At 38.7% G+C, this 12,394-nt stretch overlaps 2 protein-coding genes across 2 annotated transcripts in view; one reads left to right on the plus strand and one right to left on the minus strand.

Annotated features, from left to right (window-relative positions):
• Window positions 1–7,638, minus strand: part of tax1bp1b (Tax1 (human T-cell leukemia virus type I) binding protein 1b) — a 15,387-nt gene extending 7,749 nt beyond the window's left edge. The window contains 6 exon segments of the mRNA XM_020612800.1: window position 1; window positions 4–67; window positions 282–472; window positions 888–996; window positions 5,903–6,096; window positions 7,504–7,638. The exon segment at window position 1 is cut by the window's left edge and continues 88 nt beyond it. Coding sequence (XP_020468456.1) covers window position 1; window positions 4–67; window positions 282–472; window positions 888–996; window positions 5,903–6,079 — 542 coding nt within the window. The 5' untranslated portion in view covers window positions 6,080–6,096; window positions 7,504–7,638.
• A 975-nt stretch (window positions 7,639–8,613) lies between these two features.
• Window positions 8,614–12,394, plus strand: part of hibadhb (3-hydroxyisobutyrate dehydrogenase b) — a 5,674-nt gene continuing 1,893 nt past the window's right edge. Inside the window, exons 1-4 of the mRNA XM_020612844.1 lie at window positions 8,614–8,729; window positions 9,640–9,800; window positions 9,936–10,045; window positions 10,130–10,251. Of these exons, the coding sequence (XP_020468500.1) occupies window positions 8,660–8,729; window positions 9,640–9,800; window positions 9,936–10,045; window positions 10,130–10,251 (463 nt within the window). The 5' untranslated portion in view covers window positions 8,614–8,659. The remainder of the gene's footprint in view (window positions 8,730–9,639; window positions 9,801–9,935; window positions 10,046–10,129; window positions 10,252–12,394) is intronic.

Genomic DNA, 12,394 nt, shown 5'->3' on the forward strand with positions numbered 1-12,394 from the left:
CCTGCTGAAGGAGGGCCACGCTTTTTACCAGCTCATCTTTCTCTCTCTGGGCTTCTTCCACCTTTTGCTGCACAGAAAAATACAAACGTACCACAAAAAATAAATTGTGCAAGATGTTTAGCACTTTATTAATTTACTTCAGAAACAAGAGATACCACTCTGCTAAACTAATACTGTTTACAATTAGACACTGAAATTTGATTAGCAGTGCTTGGCTGTGATAGTCAAATAAGATCTATGAACACTTGTGCACTGCGTAGCACAGCCAGGGAACACACTACCTCAAGGAAGCCAGCCTTGGTGGTGACCACCAGGATGTCCGAGTTGCATTCATCCTCCACGGTCAGAAGCTCATCCTCTGAAGGGCTGTTGGCACGAAACTGGAATGGGGTGCTGGCTCCCCGGATCTCCCCTTTGTGGGTCACATAACAGAACTGGTAGAACTCGCCATCATCATTGGGCACATAATATCCTACAAAAGAATGACACTCAGTCAGTGAACTCATTGCACAGCAGTACAAAGAAGCAAAATAAAAGTATTCCTCCACAACCCTACAGAATTAACTTTGGGATAAGTGTGGAACTATGACTGAAAAAATATAGACCCTGTTGTGCTGTAGTGGGGCATGATGCTGTGGGTTTGAACCTCAAAATCAAATGAGACATGTACAGTGTGTCAGCCTCCATTACTTTACAAAATGTACTAACATAAAAAAAAACAGAGCTAACATCTTTCTCTACATATCCTTGCATCATTGTTAAAGTAGCTGATTTAAATCTCCCCACTGATTTGGTATTAAAGTCTTAGCAATCTATGAACAACCCTTTTGTCAATTTGAGGGTATTATAAGGTGTCAAAGTTACATTAAAGTATGGTATGATCTTACCCTGAAAGACCACAGTTCTGTTGACTGCAGTGCCTTCCACATAGTTCTCAGGAAGAGGAAGAGGTGACCATAAGAAGGTATAATAGTCCCTCGCCGTGCTCCAGCCAACCTGTGAGGCATTGTGGGGAAATCCATTTAACCAGGCGCCTTCACCACACCAGTGGAGAAGAATACCAACTGAGAATTAACAGGGAAATTTCCTGGAATCCACATAGGTCCACTGCCAAAATCAAACTGGTGTGCTACAGTAACTGTGGGATTCCCAATCTCTGTCTGTCTGTTTCTGAGAAGAACAATCATCAGTGCTGTAAACCCCTCCATATGCCTGTGGAAATGTGGCTATAACTCTCCTCTAATGGGAAGAGGAAAGTAGGTACAAATTTTATACATAGACAACTTGAAAATGAAAAACAAAATGTAATTGTATGTATTTTATGTGTTGCTAACTGATCACTGATGAGAAGGTAGTAGAAGAAATACATCTATAATTTAAGCCTGGTGCTATAAAACTGTCAAACAAAATCAGAACCACACCGAGCTGGCTGGCCTTTGATGTGTGTGTGTGGACTCAGGCACACACATGCATCCACAACAAGCACAGTCACACCAGTATATTACACCAACCTCTGCCACAAAACAGCTTAAATCATGTGATGTAACTTTCAAAAATGTTTACAATTTTTTAAAGAGTTGTGCAACCACTTAATACTGTATCCGCACAATTTCAACTTATGAAGCCTGTGATGTAGCCAGTTTATTCTCTCACCCGTGTGCAAACAACCTACAGCTACAATACTGTGAGTGTTCGTCACAGCCAGAGATAGAAGGCCCTGGTGCTCTGAAACACCCCAATTGTTATGAGTGCAGTTCCAGGCTCCAGCAGTAAAGAACAGGAAGCAATTCAAACATGCACCTAGTTAGTGAGTGTCATTACTAAAGGCCAGCCTTCAACAGCCCGCTCATTAAAGCTGCAGAGGTAGTGGTGGGTGAAAACGCTGACAGGAACTCCTTCACTTACAACTAGTCTGCAATGTCTCCAAATAGGATAAGTGAATGTAAATGTGGTTTAGAGCCACCAAAGAAAAACTGGATTGGTGAGTCAAGCAACACAACAGACAACACTTGAAAGACTAAACTCTCCAAATATCCCACATTCCAGTAAAGTTATACTTTGACAAGAAAGCTGACAGAAGCCAGTGGTAATGTTGCTGCAGGAGGTAATGCATTGTCTATGTGCCAGTCAAACTGTACAGATAGAGGAGCGAGTTGCTCATGAATCACAAAGACAAGTTGTCTTCACAGACAGCCCACTCTGACAACTAGTCCCTGCAGCATTCCTCCATGAAGCTGAAAACAGATGCCGCAGAATGATGAAATGTTGCAACACTAAAGGTCCAAAGGCTGCTTTTGTCCATGTGCAAACAAAACCCTGTCTCCCATCTACCTATGATCAATAGCATGCTTAGCTTTTGTTTGACTTGCCCAAATTACACTGTGTAATTTAAGCATCTGTAAATTATTTTAGGCTGACATATGAAAGCACAGAGTAAAAATTTTAAAATAGTCCTTTTACAATTTTGTCACAATTCTTCACGCATAATTCTTTTGAAACAACAAAACAGTTGTGCAGAGAACTCATCAGAAACATGAGAAAATGGTAGCACTCCAAACAATCTGCTCTGCCTGACTGTGGGCCAACAGCAACTAAGTGTATGTTAAGGGCGTAACAATTATAGAGTTGGGTACTGAAACCAGGTGCCAATATGGCACAGGTTCCTATACAACCGGTATCCACAAGACCGAATCACAGTGCAGATTTCGGTGCTACTTAAACGCCTGTTGACTGAAATATTTGCACTCTGGTGCTGTGAAACTGATGATACAGGCAACAAAAGCATCACCGCAGATCATGTGCTAGCGCTATCACTACACTTATGATACAGTCCATTTACTTTGGAGCTTGATAGTTGAGCTGGGAATGTTTTTTTTTTTTTTTTAAGTGGTCAACCTTCGTTTTATACAAGGTATAAATTTCATGATGGCCAAATCGCCATGGCCATTGCTGCCCTGGCATCTGACCGTGATGTCCTGTGTATCTGTCAGAGTTACTGTACATGGCCACAGTGGCTGGTGTGCCCTCATCAGATCCAAGGAGCGATTTCTGTAAATGATCATTCATGTTCAGTCACTCACATAGGTGTGTGTTTATGGATGTATTAAGGAGAACTGTATTTAAAAAAAAAAAAAAAAAAAAAAAAAAAGCTGTTCACCTGGGAGCGCTCCTCATAAAACCTCCATGGTTCATGTTAGCTGGCAGAATATGCTGTAGAATTTAAAGTTATTCTCTCTTTAACATTGCTTGGTAACAACATTTTTACCAAGTGTTTGCTGGTGAACTTCTGTGCCTTACGTTCGCTACATCTATGTGCTATTTTTAGCTCAGAGTGTGCATCAGTCAAGCAGTACTGCAATAAGGTTTCCTTTAGTTTTACTGGATAATCAGGTTGAAGGATGTAATAGTTGGCTCTGTCTATAAGCTGTAGGAAAACTCTGAGGTTGTAAAACATTACATGTAGTGTTGAAATGTCACTGTTATTTGAATTATTGCATTTGCTAAACAAGCACTAATACTGTCAATATTTCACAGTGCTAGAAGTGATGCTGGTCATTCTGTCATCATGTTGCCAGAAGAATATAATTATTGCACCATCTAAAGCCATTAAGAGAAATTAGATGCCCTTTCCTGCGTTTTGTCCTTAATACATCCATGATTCTTTCGATCCATGGTCTCAGGCAACATCAGTAGAGAACAAGAGCTTAGTACTGTATGCCTTTGAGTCTAAATGTGCACAGACAACACCATTTACTATCCAAATTACAATAAAGGTGCCCAGTTACTATCTCTACCTATTGCCCTTTAACCATTCTACAGGCATCTGCACTTTACTGCATACACATAAGCTACATACACATATATATCATGACATTTGTCTTGACCTTAGTGCCCAGTCAAGTGACCTTTGTGACCTCCACAAATGCATGAAATCGAAGGGCAAATGGCTTTGCTCCTCAAATTATGAAATTTGTGGCTGGGGCTTATGCTTCTTTAAAAAAAAAAAATTACTGTTCTGGTACTGTTTAAGCACCGGCGCCATTTTAAAATCTCACCAGTATCAGAAAAAACCCAAACGATACCCAACCTTAAACACTGACGCACGGCGTATCCAGGCATCTTTAAACATGCAAACACAAATGATTCATCAGTCAACACTTCCAGGAACGTTTACAAGATTTACAAATCTGTGGTCAGCCTTTTCCAGCTCAGCTCATGTTTTAGAAGTTCAAGTAATTTGTGATTTTAAGACATATACTCCCAGTTAGTTTACCTTGAAGCTAAACACAAAGTACTGTGGCTTGGAGCTACAGCAGAGCACTAAATCCTGTTTTTAAAAAGCCTCCAGATACTAGCTTAACATTACCTCCTCACCTTTCAGTGAGGATTGGCATAACATCCTTTTTTCAGACATCTACAAAGATACTGTGAATAGCATACACCATTACAAAGACATTCAAAATGTATGTTTATGATGCTCAGCAAAAGTGCAAAAATTTGTCATGGCTGACCTAATGACATTACAGTATTCTACCATAGGTCAGTGCAGGATAACTATATTTCTGACTTTTGCCTTATGAGGAAAAAGCAATGTGCAGCTCACAATATCCTAAAATTCTTTATGTGCCCCTGTTGTAATCATTTAGCCTATTCTGGATATTCTATTTAAAAACAAGGAAAGTTAAGAAATACAAATAGAACTCTAAATCCTAGAACTGCATTACTATATTGTATAGACACGTTTTTAAGGTACACCTGTACAATCTAGTGTAATCCAACAGAACACTGCTACAATACACTACAGTCATTTCTGAGACTGTGGTTAGTGGTAATGTTCTATTGTACTCCATTATAATGAAATGAGACTACTGTACACAAGAGAAGAAAGACCACATGATTCCACTCCCAAATGACTCAACAATGGTCTGGTATGACCAGCAGCTTGAACACCTTACACAGATGTTGCTATGTAGCCACCGTTACTGAGTCAGTTTGCTAACTTTTTAACTCTTCTCCACTTTTGCTACTATTAAAATACATTTTAAATAGTTATCATTATCCTGTAAATGTCACTTGTGGCCACATTAGCCAGAGGTTACGTAATTGGTGTACAATCAGGAAGAGGGAGTGAGTGTTAGAGACATCTCTGTCAGGGTTTTACGGGTTTAACCAGTAATATCAGTAATTCTGTACATGTTGTAGCTGTAACACAAACACTGTTACTACAAAAACAGCTCGCCGATGGATATCTCTCAAATGTTTATCCTAAAGCTACACTCTGCAATTTCATCATTAGACAAACTACACAAAAGGCAACACAGTTAAGTCTAGTGATTTAATTCAAGCTTCCATCTGACCTCAAGTAGGTAAAAACCATGTTGGTCTAGAAAAGCTTAGATTTGAGATTCACTACATATTAAGCAAAAGTAAACAACTGTCACTGTATTAGATTTAATGTGCTCCTGTCACAAGATCCATGTGGGACACTCAGTTGTATGGAGGAGGGTCAAGAGGTTTCATTCCCTCATTATCATCATCAGTGATGATCCTTATCAAGATGCTCCATCCCTTCTTTCAAGCCCATTTTTCAAATAAACACGGAAATGGATCATTGGTAATTTCTCACTACTCCGTTAAAACTCTGTTCCTATGTTTTTAGCAAAATCTCAACATCTACAAAATAATAACCCAGAGGCATAGCTGCTAAATGTCCATTTTAAGTTTGCTAAGATAGACAAAATGTATTTGCTTCACAGTCAAGGAGAAGGAAACATAGAGTATTTTAAAGACAATATGTTCTAGCTATCACAATACAGTGTACTACTAGTAGCATTTATTAAAATGGTCTTCAAAGGGTTTTATAACTGAATAGGTTTTAAGCAAACTGAAGATGGGTATTCACCTTGAATATGCCAACCCAATCCTTTGGATTTGGTGTGATGAACTGTGTCAGGGTATAGTGACACTCTAGTGCAGCATGTGGAAGGTAACTCTTCCCCACATTCTGAAAGATGACGTGGGCAAAGTTTGATGTGTCCATGTCGTTGCCTATTAAAGTCCTGTCCAGGAACAGTTCCATAGATCACTCAGCAGTGGCTACACAGGAACAGAGAAGCAACAAAAGAAATTATTAGAAAAGCAATAACACAGAAAATAAGGAAACCACCTTCTTCATCTAAAGTTTATTTATTGGGACAAAGTGTAAAAGAAAATTAACCTCATACAATGAGATGTCTTACACCAGAGTTAACTAATGTCCAGTCCAGGAAACACACAGGAACACATGGATTAACAGTAACATTGAGAATAAGTGAGGAGGCAAGGCAGTTCTACACAGGGATTTAAAGGTGAGATTCCTACAATTACTGAACAATACAGTAGTACACAACAAAACTGAGTCTATCCTGGTCAATATCACTAAAATATAAGGTACTTACAAATCCTGTCCATTTAATATGATTCTATAATCCTCAGTAGTGGAGACCACATTGATACTTGCACCATTTAAGTATCTCAGACTACATCTGTAATTCACTACATGAAGATAAATGGATGGTTTCATTTTGTAAAGAACAGCTCTTACTTCGATTAAAAAAAAAAAAAAACACAGTTTAAATGTATTTTTGTTTTATTGAACTTTTTCTCTGGAGTAGCAACACAATGTAGGCCAGACAACGTAGTCTTACATTTGACACTTTGGCACACTTTACACCTGATGCTACAAGACTTTAATTCATATTTGGATAACATCATATTTTTATTTCTAGTACTGTAAGTAGTGTTAACCTGGTTGGCCACTTTATATTCTGGAAAACTAATGTTTAATACTATCACTTCATTGTCGTCACTTCATTCACGATAAATTAGATGACAGAAGAGAATGACTCTCGATACAAATGACTTAAAGTCAACACTAATAACAAGGCCACGGGATTAAAGAGGATTTTCCATTTGGGCCTGGGCTGATGTCATTTTGCTTGACGTAATTAGCATTAGGCCTTTGACTTTTCAACGGATGATGATCGGAGGTTTTGAACAATATTGTCATTTATGACAAGTTCTCAATCTGTTGTATAATTTGGCAAATATCAACTAACGTGGCTGAAACCGATAAGTGTCAGCCACAAAGTACGAAGGGGGCCTAATATCAAAACTGTTATCACATCTGGCTAAGTTAGCTATGCAGCTAACTAGCTAGCTAACGAAAACCACAGAAGAAAGTACACGTTAACCACATGTCAAAAACACATCTGTTACTAAGAAATATAGTGTAAATCCCGCACAAAATAGTCACTTTAACTATGATAATCTGTAAAGTTACTAACGTTACAACGCCCTTAAAGAAAAGCGGAGCCGCTAATTATCAAATGGAGGACAAGGTTAGCTAACGTAAACAGAAACGGTGTCTCTCTCGACGTAGCCTCTAAAGCACATGTCAAGCAGAGGAAATGTCGATAACAGTGGTATATTGGGCTACATTTCCTAAATAAATCATAAACATACCCAGTTGCCATGTTGAACAGCAGCAGAAACAAGATGTATCTTCAAAACTATTGTTGACGCAGTTCAGTGCTTTCCCGTGCCCACTTCCTGGAATAAAAACAACACTGCGTCATTTCCGTAAAGGCCACCTACCTCGGAGCCCTACCCGTGTGGAAAACTATGGAATAATTTAAGTGTAGACATAAAAAATAGTAATAGAATTGACGAGTTTAAACATAAATATAAAGGTATGTGTCAATCAAAATATATGCAAGAACAGGCTCAATGATTAATTAGATGGAACATTGTGGGTGTGGTGTATGAATGTTAACACTTTGTAATAATTCTTTAGTATATTACTTGTGTGGTGTAGAAGAGAATTATTTAAGAATGTAATTATGTAGTCTGACTTCTTCCTACTCCATTCAAGCATGTACTAGGTATAAGCAAACTGATATTGGATTATGTGTAAAATTATGTGTGTTGACATATCAACTGTCTTTACATGCTTGAAAGAATTAATCAAATCAAAATCAAATCAATTTCACACTAATAATCTCAGACAGACATGCAATTTCACAAATAATTACACAAGCATATAAAAAACATCAATCCATGTTTTTTATTTAGGGTTGTGCCAGACATCAACAGACCATCTTTTGTTGTGAATCTATACTAATTTGCACTGAGTATCATGAATGTTATAGTGTAGCAATAATAGGCAGTAATATGCCTTGGGAGAAAAATCACGAGCTAATAAACATTTTAAGCACACTTTGTTTGACAATACTTTTACATAAACGAGATTTGAATGCAGAGATTTTATGAAGCATTACTCACCGACTGTGTGCTTTTACTATGGAAACGACCTGAATATTTCTCCTACCACTGTGGATAGGAGCTGCAAGCAGAACTTGTGAAAGACCTACTGGAAACACATAGAGCTTATTTTAGTAAGCTTTAGAGAGTCATATAAGTGCTGAAACATAAGAAGAAAATTATAAATATTCCCATTAGAAAAGAAATGACTGTTTTCCGATAAGAAATCTCTCTCGGGCCCTCCCCTCACAGTTCAGTGGCTGAAATTGGTTGCACAGTTCTCTTATTTGATTGGCCGGAAGAGCCGTCATTAAATTACGTGTTCTTACGTCACACGTAAGGTCGGGAGGAAAGAAGCATGGCCGCTGTACTGAGAGGGTCTCGGTTCCTGTTTGGGAGGTGTTGCAAGCATGTTGATTTTGTGTTTGGTAAGGAGACGGTGTACGCATATGCACGCCGCTTTGCTTACTGTCGGTGATACTTGGAGGCTCTGTGTGACAGTACAACATTACATTTGCCTGAAATGTTAGACGTTTGAGTTCATTTCGCCTGGACTAGGTTTCCTTGTTGATGCAGAGGTCATAGTTAACTATTATTACGGGTTGCTTTCTGTTTAAATGGGCTACAGTTATGTAACATTACACTGTAACAGATAACTTGTCTCGACTACAATATTTGGAAACGCTGAATTGTCATGATACCCTCTGTTCTGCTTTATCTTGTCTTTGTATTTAAGATATATTATGTGCTGTCAGTCATAATGCATGTTTAGACATGAGAGGTGGCTCTTTGTAACATAGGTTAGAGGGTTGGAGAAATCTAAACATATCCGTTTTAATCGAAATGTCCTTTATTTACCCTACTGTGCCCTTTCAGGTTGTATTTGTTAGGGTGGGTGAGCAAATAGTGCTGATATGTTCTCACAGAAGGTAAACCTCAGAATTAAAAGTCTTTTCACTGAGTCTTTTAACATTGAAATAAGCTTTCTTGTGTTTTTAAAGACTGGTCTTATCAAGGCACACTTAAGCAAACATGGAAAGGTTTTGGGATTCATTAGATTAGATGACTTTGGCACTTAATGTCTTTTACACTGGGGTTATACTGTATATTTAAATAAAATGTAAATAGCACTGTTGTTAGGAGATGGTATTCATTATTAGACTAAAATGTTCTGCCTATTTTTTTTTTTTTATTGTCAATTTAAACATAAGGTGTTTAAATTAAAACAAATTTGGCACAAAAATGTCGAATCATGAAAAGTGATTGAAGTGTTTTGTCCTGAATATGTGACAAGAATAAAGTGTCTTATCACATTGATCTATCTGGCTATTGTTGTAGTCTCTACAAGGTCCATGGCCTCTAAGACACAAGTGGGGTTTGTTGGTCTGGGAAATATGGGAAACCCAATGGCAAAGAACTTGCTGAAGCACGGATACCCAGTCATTGCTACAGACGTGTTCCCAGAGTCCTGCAAGGAAGTACAAGAGCTGGGTGCTCAGGTGGGCCAAGGAAATGTACAAGAAAATGTTTTTTTTTTGTTGTTGTTTTGTCTTTTTGTTTTTTTTTTGGGGGGGGGGGAACCAAATTCCCTCCAGTTTCTTCTCCTTTGACCCTGTGATTTTGTGTTTTCTCAGGTTGTGGATAATCCTGCGGAGGTAGCAGACAAAGCTGACCGAATTATCACCATGCTACCCTCTAGTCCCAATGTCATAGATGCTTACACTGGACCCAATGGCATTCTCAAGTACATTTTGGTTCCTCTTTTCTAACAGTCAGAATAACCTCATGAATTTGAATTATATTCAAAAACATGTACTTTTCTCAACAGAAAGGTAAAGAAAGGCTCACTCCTCATTGACTCCAGCACCATTGATCCAGCTGTCTCAAAAGAGATGGCTGCTGCTGCAGAGAAGATGGGGACGGTTTTTATGGATGCGCCTGTATCAGGAGGTAACTTTTACTTTTTTTCCCCCAAGATATAGGTTGTGTAACATTTACTACAATGTGCTGTCAAATCTTGGAATATATTAAATGAAGCGGTTTGTCTAATTTAGTTAGCCCTCAAATAAATAGCAAACACAGGGTTTCAGTCAACTGAATGCATCCTTTAATAAGCATACCATATCTGTTTAAATATGTGTTTATTAGTGTTAATCAGTAAATAGTCATTCCAGTATATCTACTTTACCTCCAGTTTTACACAAAATGCTGATTTCACAGTCTACCTTTTGACACTATGTTCTTCTGTAAACTACAGTATACTTCATGTATGTGTAAATGCAGGGACTGGACTTGTATTCACATGGCATTGGGCAACATATTAACTGTACTCACCAGCTACCTCATGTTATGTGAGGCTGAACTTTAAATACACAGAAGGACATATTTTTTCAGTGGTGGGAAGTCCACTGGTGCCACGTAGGCCTCTTTTTGCTGCAGTGCTGGGGGATGACGAAGAAGAGGAACAGCGTCGGCTTTCACAAATGTTCGAGCCGTAAAGTGTGTGGTGTCCGACTTTCTTGTGGGTCCACACAGAAACTTTGAACTTGGCCTCATCACGTCAATGACACCTACTTTCTTTAAATAGAATCTAATTAATTTTGTAGTCTGGGCCTGAAGATTAGTAATGATTTATTTGTCTCCATCCCATGGTAGTTCTTATGGAGTAAAGTTGTCCTGCTTCTGCCTTGAACTTGTGTGTGTGTGTGTGTGTGTGTGTGTGTGTGTGTGTGTGGCAGCATTTTAACTAATGCAGACTGAATTGTATGTCAGAGTTTTGACACATCACATCAATCACCAGGCTGCAGTTTCTCAATAAAATGTTTTGAACGTCTCCAGTGGTCAGGCAGAAATCAGAGAGTGGCATGTTAGTGACTGTTTAACACAGTGTAGTTAAAGTAGAGGTTGGTAATAACAGACACGGAGACTAGTGTGTGTTTTGAAGATAATGCACAAGTTCCCCAGGCAAGGGTTCAGTATGGGACATCTATCCAATACTATAAACAGTAGTTTGAAATATTTAAATGCTTGCACCAATATTTAAGCAACTTGAAGTGAAATGTATTTTCCATTTATACTGCATTGTGCCTCTTGTACAAGCCATTCATGATTACAACCTTTTTTCAGTGTTCTATAGATGACAGTGACATTTCCAGTCTCTTCCAGTTCAGTGGTGTATCTGAATCTCCTACAGGGCAACAATATCACATGTTGCAGTCCATCTGTTCTGGCAGAGCTACTGATCATATTATAAATTACAAGGGGCCTTTTACGTCATTTTGAGCATGAGCAGCAGTCTCTGCTTGGAGATGGAGAATCTTTGTTATTCTGTGCGTTTTGAACCCATGTCATTTCTCGGACAGACCACAGAAAACCCCACCTGTCAAATTCCAGTTAATACACACTGCTGCTGGCAGATTGCTGACAAGAGGGAAATGTGTTACACTCATTTTGGCTTCTTGCAGTTTACAGGAAGTCAACTTTAGGGCTAATTAAAAGACGATGTTGGTTATTTTCTTTGCCTCCATGTGGTGTGCACCTGGTTAATGTGCGTTACCAAGCTTTTAGCCCCATGTGAAACTGAAGGCACTCTAAAATATACCCAGAAACAGCTGTGCCTAAATCTTGTCGCTGACCAACCAAACACTTTTCAATAGTGTCCCGAGGCTTTGGAATGATATGTCCAGTGACAACAGACTGTGTAGGTTGTTCTGGAACGTCTTCTGAGACATACTTCCCCTGGCTTTTCATCACTTTATATGAAATAGCTTCTTATCCTATACTGTACATTACCTTCATTTTACGGTTGGATTTGGTTTTCCTAGCTTTTAAATGTTTTTATTTTTTATGTGGCATTTAACCTTTTTTTAATGTCCCTATTTTATTGCAGTGAAAATATTCTGGTTGTACTGCATCTCTATGTTCCAGTGAAAGACTTGCAAGTCACTGGAATAAAGGGTAGTCAGGAAGGTAAACACTTGCCTTCTCAGCATGTTGGAGAGGTTTCATGCTGTTTGGGAGCTCTACTGTGATCCTCGGTGTAAAGTGCCAAAGGGGCCAAAGCTTTTCTCTGTTACTGCGTAAAAATAACACG

This window comes from Monopterus albus, unplaced genomic scaffold (genome assembly GCF_001952655.1).
Source record: "Monopterus albus unplaced genomic scaffold, M_albus_1.0 scaffold127.1, whole genome shotgun sequence".
NCBI classification, from domain to species: Eukaryota; Metazoa; Chordata; class Actinopteri; order Synbranchiformes; family Synbranchidae; genus Monopterus; species Monopterus albus.